The sequence below is a fragment of the Chenopodium album genome, chromosome 18, assembly GCF_948465745.1.
Source record: "Chenopodium album chromosome 18, dcCheAlbu1.1, whole genome shotgun sequence".
In the NCBI taxonomy this organism is placed as follows: Eukaryota; Viridiplantae; Streptophyta; class Magnoliopsida; order Caryophyllales; family Amaranthaceae; genus Chenopodium; species Chenopodium album.
The window spans coordinates 7,507,533-7,521,590 of NC_137851.1; the positions used below are offsets into that span (position 1 = coordinate 7,507,533).

General features: G+C 34.9%; 3 protein-coding genes across 3 annotated transcripts; 1 reads left to right on the forward strand and 2 right to left on the reverse strand.

Moving 5' to 3' along the window:
- Positions 1-3,266, forward strand: LOC145591701 (sulfate transporter 1.2-like). The gene is made up of 13 exons (XM_081648206.1): positions 1-327; positions 432-480; positions 579-786; positions 874-1,048; positions 1,156-1,221; positions 1,313-1,426; positions 1,528-1,644; positions 1,782-1,908; positions 2,090-2,376; positions 2,456-2,646; positions 2,741-2,826; positions 2,932-3,008; positions 3,126-3,266. The coding sequence occupies exons 1-13, from the start codon at positions 1-3 to the stop codon at positions 3,264-3,266; spliced, it is 1,965 nt and encodes a 654-aa protein (XP_081504332.1).
- Positions 3,267-3,726: 460 nt separating this feature from the next.
- Positions 3,727-5,703, reverse strand: LOC145592939 (large ribosomal subunit protein eL37x-like). The gene is made up of 4 exons (XM_081649459.1): positions 5,655-5,703; positions 5,406-5,541; positions 4,199-4,300; positions 3,727-4,106 (listed from the first exon to the last, which is right to left on the reverse strand). The coding sequence occupies exons 1-4, from the start codon at positions 5,655-5,657 to the stop codon at positions 4,063-4,065; spliced, it is 285 nt and encodes a 94-aa protein (XP_081505585.1). The 5' UTR covers positions 5,658-5,703; the 3' UTR covers positions 3,727-4,062.
- Positions 5,704-8,271: 2,568 nt separating this feature from the next.
- Positions 8,272-12,231, reverse strand: LOC145592940 (GTP-binding protein At2g22870-like). Its single transcript, XM_081649460.1, has 4 exons — positions 11,561-12,231; positions 10,348-10,417; positions 9,342-9,504; positions 8,272-8,897 (listed from the first exon to the last, which is right to left on the reverse strand). Exons 1-4 carry the CDS (start codon positions 12,099-12,101, stop codon positions 8,679-8,681), a joined length of 993 nt encoding a protein of 330 aa, XP_081505586.1. The 5' UTR covers positions 12,102-12,231; the 3' UTR covers positions 8,272-8,678.
- Between the last annotated feature and the right edge of the window lie 1,827 nt (positions 12,232-14,058).

The window sequence follows — 14,058 nt, forward strand, 5'->3', positions numbered from 1 at the left end:
ATGTGTGAGTTTGACATAAAAGACTCTAAAAGTGTGTCTACATCAAATGAAAATCCTCAAATGGAGAAACATTCTAACATGAAAAAAGAGGGATTACAATCTAAACAAAACTTTTTCAAGGAACTTAAGGATGGCTTTGAAGAAACCTTTTTTTCGAGTACTCGAATTCAGTCTTCAAAGGGTGATGATCAGTCTCATTTTAAGAAGTTCATTCTAGTCTTACAAGCTGTTTTCCCTATCCTTGGATGGGCAAAGTCATACAACTTTTCGAAATTTCGAGGTGACCTCCTTTCAGGAATCACTATTGCTAGCATGCAAGTTCCTCAGGTAGAATCAATTTTCCACTAGAAAATGACTTGTAATTTTGTAAGATACTCTTGTTTTGTACTATAAATTTTGACAGTTTTTCTTGTTTGATGAGTAATAAACAGGACATTGCATATGCAAAACTCGCGAATTTAGCTCCTCAGTATGGTTTATGTAAGTTCTCTACTTGCCTTCTGTTGCTAATCATACTGTAGAAAAACTTAATCAGAAAGAAAAGTTATAATCGCGGTATCTTGCATACTGTACTGCAGACAGCAGCTTTGTTCCTCCTCTGATATATGCTGTGATGGGAAGCTCAAGGGAGCTGGCTATTGGACCTGTGGCAGTTGTGTCTCTGATTATGGGGACTATGCTGCAGAAGGAGTTTGATCCTGTCAAAGAAGCTGATGACTATCGACGTCTTGCATTCACAGCTACATTCTTTGCAGGCATCATTCAAGCTGCTCTAGGATTCTTAAGGTATTCATTTGTTCTCTTGATCATGCATGCATGATCTTTAAGGGCCGGAAGGAGTACTATATTGACCTGTTCTTCTTACGGTTTCAGGTTGGGATTCTTAGTGGATTATCTATCTCATGCTGCGACTGTTGGTTTCATGGCTGGAGCCGCCATAGTTATAGCCCTTCAGCAGCTTAAAGGCTTACTAGGAATAAAGAAATTTACTAAAAAGACAGATATTGTCTCTGTTATGCACTCAGTTTGGAGTGTAGTTGAACATGGAGTAAGTCTAATTGATAGGATTAACTTCTTTATAATTCTTGCTATCATTTATGATTTATCAGTGCATTCATAGAGCTAATTTTCTCTGATTCTTGGTCATTTTGACAGTGGGATTGGCGAACAATCGTTCTAGGAGTATCATTTGTGGCATTCCTTCTTGCTGCCAAATACATTGTAAGATTTCTTTGGCTCTTAAGGTTGTTTATTGTATAATTCACATATTATACTTTTTGATCAATTTTACAAGTAATTGGCATTTACTTAGGGAAAGAGGAACAAGAAATTGTTTTGGGTTTCAGCAGTTGCTCCGCTAGTCTCTCTGATCCTCTCCACATTCATTGTATACATCAGTCGCGCTGACAAGCATGGTGTTAAGATTGTAAGTGATCCAACCAATTAATCATATTAAGCACCCGAATTCCTTCATCTCTGTACATTTATCTGAAAACACAACAACCCATTTGATTCATTGTTTTTCAGGTAGGACATATACCCAAGGGTGTAAACCCGTCATCAGTTGACAAGATATATTTTTCTGGAACCAATCTTGCCAAAGGCTTCAAAATTGGTGCTATTGTAGGTGTAATCGCGCTAGCTGTAAGCATCTCCAATCAGCCTATACATATATATACTATCTTAAGTCCTATGAATGCAGAAAATGTTACATATAAAAATCACAAAATCAGTTTACTGCACAATTAAATTAGTATGTCTTTTGGTTTTTGTTCCTGTAGGAAGCACTAGCAATTGGGAGAACATTTGCAGATATAAGAGGCTATGAGCTTGATGGAAACCAAGAAATGGTAGCACTAGGAGCCACAAATGTAGTCGGCTCCTTAACATCTAGCTATGTTGTCACAGGTTAGAATTTCTTCCAACTAAAAAAACCGTAATTTTTAGTTTTGATCAGCTCAGTTCAGTAATAAAATAAACAGGTACAAATTCTGTATTGCATTATTACCTACAGTATCTTATGATCATTGTCTCTTATAGCTTTATCCCTTGTTTTAATGAGCACTTAACTAATTCTGCTCGCGTGCAGGAGGGTTTGCCCGCTCTGCAGTAAATTATATGGCTGGTTGTAAGACAGCAGCCTCCAACATTGTGATGTGCTTCATAGTACTATTGACTCTCATGGTGATAACGCCTTTGTTCAAGTATATCCCAAATGCCATACTCTCTTCTATCATCATTTCTGCTGTGCTTGGTCTGATTGACATCAAAGAGATCATAAGAATATGCAAAGTTGACAAGTTTGACTTTGTTGCTTGTATGGGTGCCTTCTTCGGCGTGATTTTTCACTCAGTGGAGATTGGCCTGCTAATAGCAGTAAGACTGATACATCAAGAATAATTTTTATTCACTCAAATGAAAATTTATTCAGCTGTAAGAGAAATTCTGTAATCAGGTCTGCCTATCAATCTTCAAGATCATGTTCAGGATGACGCGCCCACAAACTACAGTACTCGGAAAGCTTCCTGGCTCTTCTGAGTATAAGAACATTCATCAGTTTTCTGAGGCAAGAATGGTTCCAGGCATTCTAATTGTCAAAGTTGACTCAGCAATCTACTTCGCCAACTCTAACTATATCAGAGACAGGTACACAACTACTGATTCCGCCATCATATAAACATGGTTTAGTCATTTTAAACACTTTTTTATGGTCAATTAACTAGCTAGTCCACTGATGCAGGATAATGAAGTGGCTGAATGAGGAGGAGGAACAGCTTGCAGACAAGAACCTCCCTGAAATCAAACATCTTATAATTGATATGTCATGTAAACATCTGGCAAAACTTCAGAATATCTTGTTCCATAACTTCAGTTATACTGGCTTTCAATTAAGGAGTTTCTGAAGAATTTTTGTATTTTTACTGGTTGCAGCTGTTGCAGATATTGATACCAGTGGCACACATGCCCTTGAAAAGTTATACAAGACCCTTGAAAAGAAAAATGTGAAGGTATACACACAAACACGGCACAAAGTTCTGATTTGATGTCTTCAAATTAATGATCCATGCACAAAGCTCTAGTTTGAACTAATCTTAATGATCTCTGTGTTTTCGTGTTTGCAACAGCTTGTAATAGGCAGTCCAGTGCAATTCGTAGTTGACAAATTCCATTCTTCTGGGTTAATCAAGTTAATTGGAGAGGAGAATATCTTCACATCAGTCACAGATGCTGTACTTACATGCTCCTCTGCAATACAAGAACCATGAGCAGAGCTCACCGATGTGCTCAAGTCATCTGTTTTTCCTGCTAGAAATATTACTAGTCCCTCTCTTTGGGAGTCCAGGTTTGATGGTCACTGTAATTAGTGTCATATAACTAAATTGACGATGATCATCTGTCCAGCAGACATTTATGCACCTTAACTGTTAATTAGTTGTAACTTCTCAATTTGGGTTGAACATTCTCCATGTGCTTTTCTGGATAAGAAAATGTAAATTCTAACAAAAACAAAATGAAGGATAACAATAGACCCTAGCAAGAAACTGTCTTAGCAATATCACTTAATTGCTCAGGCAAATTAAACCCTCTTTTTTACTTTCATATATGTAACGCAGAAATTATTCCGCATAATTACAAAAATTTCCAGGAATTAAAAAAAAAAAGAGAGAGAGAGAGAGAGGAGAAGAAGAAAAGAAGCTAAAGCTCATGTAAGAACTTGGCTTCGAATGCTAACCCTTAATCAGGCACCTCCGAACACATTAATAAAATTGAACTTATATATATAGAAGACAGATGGATCTTACAATCACAAATCTCTCCAGTTAAAGATATACTCTAATTCTAAAAACTATCACTAAACTGAGATCGAAACTTTGGATTGGAAAATGATGTCATTTAGCTAAATGCAACTGAAAACTTCCCAGAACTGCAAACATCTCATTACCAATAAAAATTCTGCAAATCTCCGGCAAAAATGCAAACATGGCCATCCCACGCTTGTACTAATCTAAATTCACCACCATAGACAAATGTCGACCCAACAAAATCTCAAACACACCAAAGTTATGAGGCAGCAGCGACTTGCTTCCTTGGGGCTGCTTGTGTACCTGGTTTGACAAACAGATCAGCAAGTCATTGGGAGGAAATATGTAACAAAATAATCATAGGGAAATTTTCGGGGCTAAGATGAAAACAATACCTTCTCTGAAACCAGTCTTGAACCTCCTAGGGACATTACGAAGGTACCTCATCCTACCAGTTCCTGTTGTCTTTCTCCTGATTGCCTTTATACTCCAGTTATCTGCAATGCAACACAAAAGGGGCAAAGTTGAGAACACATAGCAAAACAGAGGTTGAAGTTGAGACACCAAATATCAAAATAGATGTCTAGATGTGGATGAAAACTGATCACTAATTTCAACAAAAGGAATAAGCAAACAAATTTCAGGGGACTAAAATCTTCCCAGCTAAGATCCTACAAGCAACCGAACAAATATATTAGTCAACCCACCCTAATCCAAAGCCATCCTCATATTCCAAATCATAAATTTACATCTACATGACAGCACGAAGCTGATGAAACCTACATTTCTCTTGGTCCAATAAGCATAGTAAAGACCATAAATTCAACATGATCAATAGAACAATTCTTTCACTTGGTCCAACATTATCCAAGTGGTTCGTAAGTTCAACATGCCAGGGTTTAGAACTGAGAAAATAGAATTACACGAACAGATTCGATCCAAAGAAGCCGGCAACACACGCTACAGTTTATTCGACAGCTCCAGATACAAAAAGAATCAACAGCTCACGACAATTGAGTGGTGCACAAGAGCATAATGTCTTCAATTCCTCATGATGTCCAAGTTCAATAAAATGCAACACTCGATTGAGAAAATAGAATTACCACATACAAACCATCTCAAACCAACTTGGACAATCCTTCCGCATTCCGGTGACAACACTATTGGTTCAACCAACAGCTCCAGAGAACAATAAAGCAATAGTTCCCAAATGTGATACATAAATGTCATTCTTTGTCACAGTCCCACCTCCTAACAATTAAGTAGTGGATACAGGATAGGATAATCACTTGAATACTCATCAATTTGTCCCAAAATTCAGATAACTCTCAAATGTGATTTTGTCCCAAAATTTGGGAATTGAGTAACTCTCAAATGTGATACTCATCAAATTGTCCCAAAATTTGGAAAACACTTAAATGTGATACTCATCAAACAACCCAAATTAGCTCAAATCTTAATCAATCATACAATCAATTACAAAAGCATCAAAGAATCCACAAAATCATGCACAATTAAGCATAATTCGACACCAAATCATAGCTCAAAATCACTCCCAAAAAAATCAAACAAAATGAAAATCATGATGAAAGAGAAACTAACACTTTCTCTTGCGAGCAGCAGGAAATCCACAACCAGAGCAACGACTCTTCTGAAGATGGAAACTGCGACGGCCACACCTCACACATAAAGTGTGAGTCTTGTTCCTCCTCTTACCAAAACTGCCCGTTCCCTTTCCCTACAAAACCAAAACCAAAACCAAAACTATATTCAGAGAACAATTGTCAATTTTCTCAGAAAATGTTGAGTTCAATCCGCCATTGATGAGGTAAGAGAGAGAAAATTGTTTACCATTTTTTTTCTTCAGCTTAAACCCTAGACCTATTGTTAAAAATTTCAATGCGATTATAGTTACAGTTAAATATGAACATAGAGTATTAGGAGGAAATACCTTAATATGGCATATTAACATGTATTGTTAATATAGGGGTATAGTGGTCTTTTTTATCTATGTAACAAGGACAGTAGAGTAAATTCACCACCAAGAATAGTACTACCTCACTAGATGCTAATTTGCATCGTTAATTCCGTCATCTACTCATCTCCATATCCACTTCTTTTTCACTCAAATTAAAACCATTAATGGAGAAATTGGCGGCTGCAATGGACAACTCAAAGATGATGACAAATGTCTACCCTTTGGGGTTAACCATGCCCTTTGTTTCACCCTTTATCGTTAGGGTTTTCGTTTATTTCGGCGGCGAAGCCGCCGGAAAGTGGTGGCGGTGGACATGTTTGAGCATCTTTAATGGTGGATGAAAGCTTGGACATCTTCAATGGTGAACGAAAGCTTGAGCATCTTCAATGGAGGATGAAAGCTTGAATTGGGCATTTACTTAGGGGGCGTTTGGTTCACAAAGTGGTATGGGGTTGGAATCAGGAATGGGGTTAAGGTGGTATCGGGTTGAAACTTGATATTTAATACCATGTGTTTGGTTTAATTCTGGAATGGAATATCTCACTATTCTCTCCTTTTATTTGATACCTAAGGGAATGGAATGAGCCAAACCCACCTCCCCCCCAAGGTTTCTAAACACCATACCTCATGGGTTTGAGGTATGGGTTTGAAATTCATATTTTTGTCAACCAAACATATGGTATGGGTTTTAGTCATTCTAAACTCATACCTCATACCTATATTTCGTGAACCAAACGCCCCCTTAACGTTAACGATGAAAGCTTTGTTGGGTTACAGGTGGTAGTAGAAAAATAATAAAATAATATATTCCACTCCTCATATTTACAAAATTGCCATCATATTAACAAGCTTTGTTAATATGGCATATTAACTGGGTTTATACAGTAAAACTTAAACTTGGACTTTGTTGATTAATTTTTTATTTTTATTTTTTATTTTTTTGGCTCAATTCAACTTATTTAAATTAAAGCTTGTTTAAAAAAAACTAAAACATTTTTTTTTTTTTTTTTTTTGTGTGTACTTATACCCATGTACAAATTTTTACTATATCTAAACTTATTTAATCAACTTTTCGTAAGAGTGGGGGATAGCTCAAGTGCTCAACTAGTTAGTGTTAAGAGTTTATTACCGATTTCAAGAGTTTTTGGGGTCGATTCTCACCCCCGCCGTTGTGGCTCAATCTAACAATTGAAATTAGTTTACTTGGTTTTAAGTTGGAGAGACATGGTGTAATTCATAAGTTGACATGTGTGGCAATCTAGATTTATTATACTATATATATATTAACTCTCTACAATTGTAATAACTCTAATTTTACAAATAAATACTCCGTATTAAACCTTCTTTCAAAACAAAAATAATATAGATCAAATATAAGACAGGTACACTTCAAGTATATTATGAATATAAAAAAACTATGAAAAAAAAACTCAATGTGAAAAAAATATATATATTCATTGGATAAAAGTAAATATAATTTTTAAATAAATAGTTTTTAAGTGTAATCACAGTTTAAACTCGTAATTTTGATTTACATAAAACAAGGGTTAAATAATTATTACTTTAATTTTTGAAAACTTATCAATTGGTATAATATATATTTGCCAAAAATATAATTGTTGATAAATATTACTTTTTTTTTTAATAATATATCTTCGATTTTCCATATATCAAAAGCAAATCATACATTCAAAGGAAAATTGAAGATAATAAAAAATGTTATATTGTTTTTTTATGTTACAAAATTATTATTTAATTCAAATACATATTTTTTTTTTCAAAGTGGTGTTAAATAAAAGTATTTACATTAGTTATATTCATAGTGTAATAAGATTAATGACACAAAAAATTGAGGAATTTTGGTTGTTAGAAGTTAATTACAAGCAAACGTCACGTCAACAGAATTAGTTATTTAGCAAAGTTGTTAGGATTTTGTTAAACATTCAGTTACAACCATGTAATATAAATATTCGATATTACGCTAGTTTCTTATTCAGATCATTTTGTAAACAAACACTTTTTGTAACTTTTTGTATTCAAAATCAAACAACTTTCTTCCTGTTCATCCTATATATATATTTCTTCTTATTCTTCTATTTTCTATTTTTTTTGCCAATTATTGTTCTAAATTAACATAGGAAAGTGTAACAACTAAAAAGAAACAGAGGAAATATTTCACAAATTTTAATACAAACGAAGAAAGTATAAAAAAACATGTGTGAAATATAATGGAAATTATTACATACACAATGTACTTTCCCTCCAAAAAAAAAAAAAAAACATACACAATGTACTTGGTAGTTGGTACTTCACATTGTTCATAGCAATACCTGCATGCTCAAGCACATTGCAATTCACAACAAAATGATAGCAAACTAGATGACAATATGTGAGTATCTTCTAAAAGTTACCCAATGAAGGCAAGAGTGCAAAATTAGTAACCTATAAAAACTTCATAAAGAATATTCCGTATATCACGAAGAGACAACATTACTAGAAAAAAGAGTGTAACAAGAGATTACTAGAAAAAAGAGTGTAACAAGAGATTACAAGTGTAAAGGATTAGCAATTACAGAGTATTATGGTATCAGAGCTACTTCTATGTAATTTTATAATTGGTTAAAGATGGTTGCTTATGCTGTTATAGGACGGAAAGGCAGGTGTGTTACAGCATATCAACTAAATGGACCATGCATTGGGTAGAAATTAAGTGACCGCAGAGTGATAATTTGGAAGGAAACAATTTTGGGGAAGAACTTAGTTTTGTATGTATCCAAGCCATGCTGCTTAAACAATCTTTCAAATTTCAACCATCATAGATCCTGGCTCAACACTTCAACACTTCAACACTATACCCATGACAATCTATTGATGAAATGACAATGCATCTTCAATTTTTAGTGCTTCAGCCAATAGTTCCGTAATTGTGCCATGTGCAACAATATTTCATCTCGGCCTTGATTGGTGACACTGCTGGTCATTATCCAAGGAGGTGCTGCTTCAAAGAACTCACGTATCAATTCTTGAAAATCTTGTACATTTTCTTCTGGCCTTTTACCCCCATTTTTCTTCTTTTTCCTCTTGTCACATTTGGTGAACACTATTGTCATTGGAATCTGGAATGGATGAAGACACTGTAAGTTATCTTGAGATTTAATCTATACAATTATTAAAATCACCATGGCAGGGAAATTAAATGCTTGTCGAAGCAATACTATCCAGGTGCCTCAGCCCTGTACACATCACCTAGTTGTCTAAATATGATAAGTTGATAACAATAACATGCAATGTTCCTTACTTTTTATATTAAAGGAACTAAAATGACATTTGAAGAAAATAAACACAGTACAGAACTATAGAAACAGAGGGAATTGATTACAGCGCCTCAAGCTTAACATTGAGCGAGAGAAGATCTTTCTTGAAAAGCTAACAATGACAATATATCCTTGAGAATTTTAGGAAAAGATAAGAGCACCAAAAGTGGGAGTATCTTCTGCTACAAGAGAATAAAAACAATATCTTTACTTTTCTAATTTAAAGTATGAGATAGGAAGACCAACCTTATTTTGACCCAACCAACTCGCATATTCAAGATCAATCTTTTTGGCAGGAATGCTTGCATCAATGAGAAGGAATACTGAAACCAAGGTTGATCTCTGAAGAAAGTAGTTCTTAGTAAACTTGTCCCACTCTATTCGGACTTCCCCGGGTGCAGCTGCAAACCTGTTCAAAATACACAAATCATAAACTAGATAACCAATTTGCACAATTAACTGCCACGATTTCATTATAAACAGGGTGACAGGTAATGGCAGGACAAAATAAATGTCCAACAATTTGGAATCTGTGATTATGTTCGGAAGTTTTCATTGGTTTTGGAATCTTTATCTTAGTAAAACTTTGTGAGATCATCAGACTAGCTAGAGAAACACAAGTATATGATCATCGAATATGAAGAAGCATAAAAATCCTAAAAACGTAGAAAGCACCGCATGGCGATTTACTGACCAGCATAATTGGTGGCAGCAGAGCACAGAACACCAATTTGAAGACATGTCTGAGTATTAAATTGGAATCCTAGAAAGAGAAAGCTGTCTTGAAGAAAGGGCACAAACTGATAGCTTATGCCAGGAATGAAAGTGAAAAGATAAATGATAGCATATCTACAGTAGAAAATGTCAAGAGTACTGAGGTGGAGCTGGGAAGATATTCCCAAAAGTTTAATTGAACTCAAGAAACTTCTAATAAACTAGAAACATCAAAATTGATTATACATATGAATTGGTTTATTACGCAGGCAGTTAAATTTGTCCAATAATAAAGTAGACATGAGTAGAACATTTTTTTTTTATTGACCAAACAAAGCTAAGTTCCTCCCCCCCCCCCCCCCCCCCCCTGCTCTGTTCTAGCCCCATAAGTTTAAATATATTCTCCCAAATTGTATTTTCTAACTTGATTGACAGACAAACAGCCATACATGTGATATTGTGATAACCACATATCCCACCACGAACTATACAGATCGATGTGATACTATCACCAGAAAGTCATTTACACAATACATACCCATATCCAGGCAAATCCACCAGATACCAGCTATCATTGATCCGAAAATGGTTAATCAATTGAGTCTTACCTGTAGACAATGATGATCAGAAACATTAGAATCACATGAACTTTTAAAGTCTAAGAAAACAAATGGTGAAAACATTCAAAATCTAACTTTTACTTAAGTAGAACAAACTAGAGAGCAAGCATAATACAAGTAAATCTGCACATATCAATCTTGTTGTTTTAGCTAGGGTAAAAAAATTTGCTCGTTTTGAAGAAAAGAGAGTTAATAGGATAGCCATTGTACGGAAAACGGGAAAAGTTACTCCAGACAAGAATTCTTACAGATGGAGACTCGAAATAAAAATAACAAGCCCTGGGTCATGCTGCTGGCCCGAGTACTAGACATTTGAGGCTCTGAGCTCATTAATCACATGAATGTTTCATCCACAAAAAAACACATAAGGAAGCAATAAAACACTTAGAGTACAGAGTACTAATTTTTAAACTGCATTGAAAAAGTGGCTATATAGTATTATAGTCAATAAAGATGTGCACTTGATGGAATTTAAGTTGCCACCAACAAAGCTACATACACTGCTATCTCTGGGCAACGATTTTCCATTGAATCACCACCATCGCCTAATATTCAGACAGTCCGACCATAGACTTTTATTAAGCTGCCCACAAAATATACCCAAGAAAATTGAAAATTACATATAATAGGGTACTAGGCACACCAATACTGGGTCTTAACAATGTTAAAGCAAGACTTTTTCACCCAGCAAGTGAATTGATAAGGTAAGAACTCAATGACTAAATTAGATTCTATTATTCAAGTAAAGTAAACCCAAAATCAACACATCCCTGCTAAGTTCTCAATGCAAAAACAATTTATTCATCATTTCTGCAATAAATCATAGACGAAGCAAACAATCGAATTACTCCGTAGTTGAATTCATAAAAAGCAACAACAACATCAACTATGTACTTCTTTGAGTCCCTTCCAATAATATTACTTCTCACCATATAAGAGTAACAATGCAATACAAATTTAAACAAATTTTTAACTTTCAAAGCAGGGATTCAATTCGAGGTCTTGGGTACCACCCCGAGACTTTAACCAACTAAGCTAGCTAACATCCACGCGAAATACTTTATCAATGTGCAATAAATTAAAGAAATTAAGGAAACTATGAATTTAGAAAAGCTAAGAAATTAAACTAACCAGGCTTCTTAGAAGTAAGGGCAAGCTTCTTTCTCCGAACAAGGGAATTAAGAAGCGAAGATTTACCCACATTAGACCTTCCAACAAGGGCAAATTCAGGCAACCCATCAGAAGGGCACTCCTCATTTTTCGAACTACTCTTCACAAACTCAGCGTTTATCACTTGAGCATTACTAGCATACTTGCTAAGCACAATGTTAGACCCCTTTAAAATTCGAGCACTCGAAGCCGAAACCGAACCCGAAACCTTTGATATTAATGAAGAAATGTCAGTTTCTGGGGGCACAAACAGCTTATCTACAGAAATCTCAATCTGGGGTTGTTCATCATCATCAATATCATCAATAATTGATTGTTGTGGGAGTAAATTTGGGGATTTAGGGTTTTGGGTAGGGAGAACAGGGGATAATGAAGAGAAAAGAGAGTAAATTGGGGATTGGCGAAATTGGAGGAGGTATTGATTGAAATGGGGTTTAGGGGTTTTGGGTTTTAGAGGGAGGAGAAATTGGGTTTGAAGTTTGGGGAGATGAGATAATATCATCCTATGTTTTTAATTGGAATTTCTCTTTGTTTTCCAGGTTTAGAAGATGATTGTGCAATGAAGAGGATGAGGGGAATGGAGAGAGATTGAGGATTTGAGGGGTGGTCTAGAACTCTAGATTACTGGGAACAAGAATTTTCAGGGTTTAGTTGAGTTAGGCGGCATGTTAATGTAATGGTAACAAATTTTTTTCATCTTTTTTTTAACACATAATGTAATGGTAACATTGTGTGAACAAAAATGTTGGATAAAAAATCAATACTTCAACACACAAATAGGTTGCGCGCCTGGTAATCGGTGATTTGGTAGTTAAAAGGTAGTTTTCGAGGTTTCCATTAGGGATGAGAATTCTAAATGGATATCCGCAAATCCGATCCACCCAAAATAAATAAATGGACGAAAATCCGCATTAAATGGATGAAGGGCGGGTGACGGATTGGGATCGAATTCGGGTGGAGCTCTGTTTCATCCATCACCTGATTCGTAGTCCATCCGTATATATATATATAAAAAAATCCAATTTTCTTATATACTAGTATACTACACTATGTATGTACTGTATATTTCTAAAAAAATAAATATTTCTAAAAAGTCTTTAATCTTATTATTTTAAAAATATAAAACCTCCCTCAATTTCCAATTATGTAGTACCGAAATAAGTTCATGATTTCGTAAAAAAAAAAAAAAAGTAAGTTCATGATTATTATTTTATTATTATTTTTATTGCTAGAGTTTGGAATAAGAATTTAATTGGCTAAAAGTTTGATTTATTTATTTATTCAAATAATAACGTATTAGATTTTATAGTTAGAGTAGGATTATAATTATCACCCGCTAAGCATCCGATCCACCCATTTCATCCGCGGATGACGGATGGATCGGATGCGGGTGATGGGTTTTGCGGGTGACAAGTGGATCGATTGAGCGGATGGTTAATTTGGATGGATGCGGGCGGAGCTCCATCCGACCCGAATCCGATCCGTTGTCATTCCTAGTTCTCAGCAGCCGACATAGGGAGGGGGGCTAAGGGGTGGCTGGGAGGTGGCAAAGAGTATGGCTAGGCCCTACTAACGGAAAGTTTAACAAAAGTTTAACTAATGAGTATTTTTTTTATTAGATATGTTATGGCCAATTGACCAGATTGGTAAATAAAAAAGACCTCTGGCGACAATTTGGTAAAAAAACTTACTCCGGTGACAGCTTGGTAAAAAAAAACTAACAATATGCGACAATTTGGTAAAAATAATAAACTACGGCGACATTTAGACCAAAAAATCTATTTTTTTTCCCGACAAACTCTTTAAAAATCCTATTTTAATTTGTTTTTGTGTTCTTAAATTTATTTTTTCCATTTAAAATTTTGAATTTGCATGTCATCCCTTTTTATTTCCAACCCCTTTTTAAAAAAAATTCATTAATAAGAGGTATGAAACTTAAGTGGAAATTGATACTTAACGTTTTTTTTTCTTCAAATTGTTATTTCCGTAAAAAAAAGGGTTGGTTAAATAACAAGAAAAACGAACTATATTAAGCATTCGCGAGTAATTTATTGAAAATTTTGTATTTTTTGGGTTAATTGTCGCCTGAGATTATTTTATTTACCAAATTGTCGCTTAAGGTTATTTTTTTTTACCAAATTGTCGCCAAAGTAAGTTTTTTTACCAAATTGTCGCTAAGGGTCTTTTTTATTTACCAATCTGGTCAATTGGCCGATATGTTATTGAAGAGTTGAAGTCTCTTGGAAAATTACATGCTGAATGATATCGTGTTGCTCGGAGAGATTACAAGCTTGCTAGGTTTGCTTTTCATCTTTCCTTCTTTTTAGCAGTTTTTAATTTAACTAGTTTTTTGGCTCGGGCGCTGCCCTGGGTCATTGTTTGTATATAAAAATACTATATTAAAAAAAGTAAAATACATTGGTGGTTTTATAAAAACAATATCGACCATTTGTTAATTT

Bases quoted from the DNA above. Each gene is read 5' to 3' on its own strand.
- LOC145592940 (XM_081649460.1), bottom strand. From the start codon at position 12,101: ATGATATTATCTCATCTCCCCAAACTTCAAACCCAATTTCTCCTCCCT. The intron at 10,418-11,560 runs GTTAGTTTAATT...CATTGTCTACAG, and splicing joins CCTTACTTCTAAGAAGCCTG to GTAAGACTCAATTGATTAAC. The intron at 8,898-9,341 runs GTTGGTCTTCCT...CATCCATTCCAG, and splicing joins GTTGGTTGGGTCAAAATAAG to ATTCCAATGACAATAGTGTT.
- LOC145592939 (XM_081649459.1), bottom strand. The intron at 4,301-5,405 runs GTTAGTTTCTCT...GTTGCATTGCAG, and splicing joins TGCTGCTCGCAAGAGAAAGT to ATAACTGGAGTATAAAGGCA. The intron at 4,107-4,198 runs GTATTGTTTTCA...TTGTCAAACCAG, and splicing joins CAAGACTGGTTTCAGAGAAG to GTACACAAGCAGCCCCAAGG.
- LOC145591701 (XM_081648206.1), top strand. From the start codon at position 1: ATGTGTGAGTTTGACATAAAAGACTCTAAAAGTGTGTCTACATCAAAT. The intron at 1,909-2,089 runs GTTAGAATTTCT...GCTCGCGTGCAG, and splicing joins ATCTAGCTATGTTGTCACAG to GAGGGTTTGCCCGCTCTGCA. The intron at 2,377-2,455 runs GTAAGACTGATA...TTCTGTAATCAG, and splicing joins AGATTGGCCTGCTAATAGCA to GTCTGCCTATCAATCTTCAA.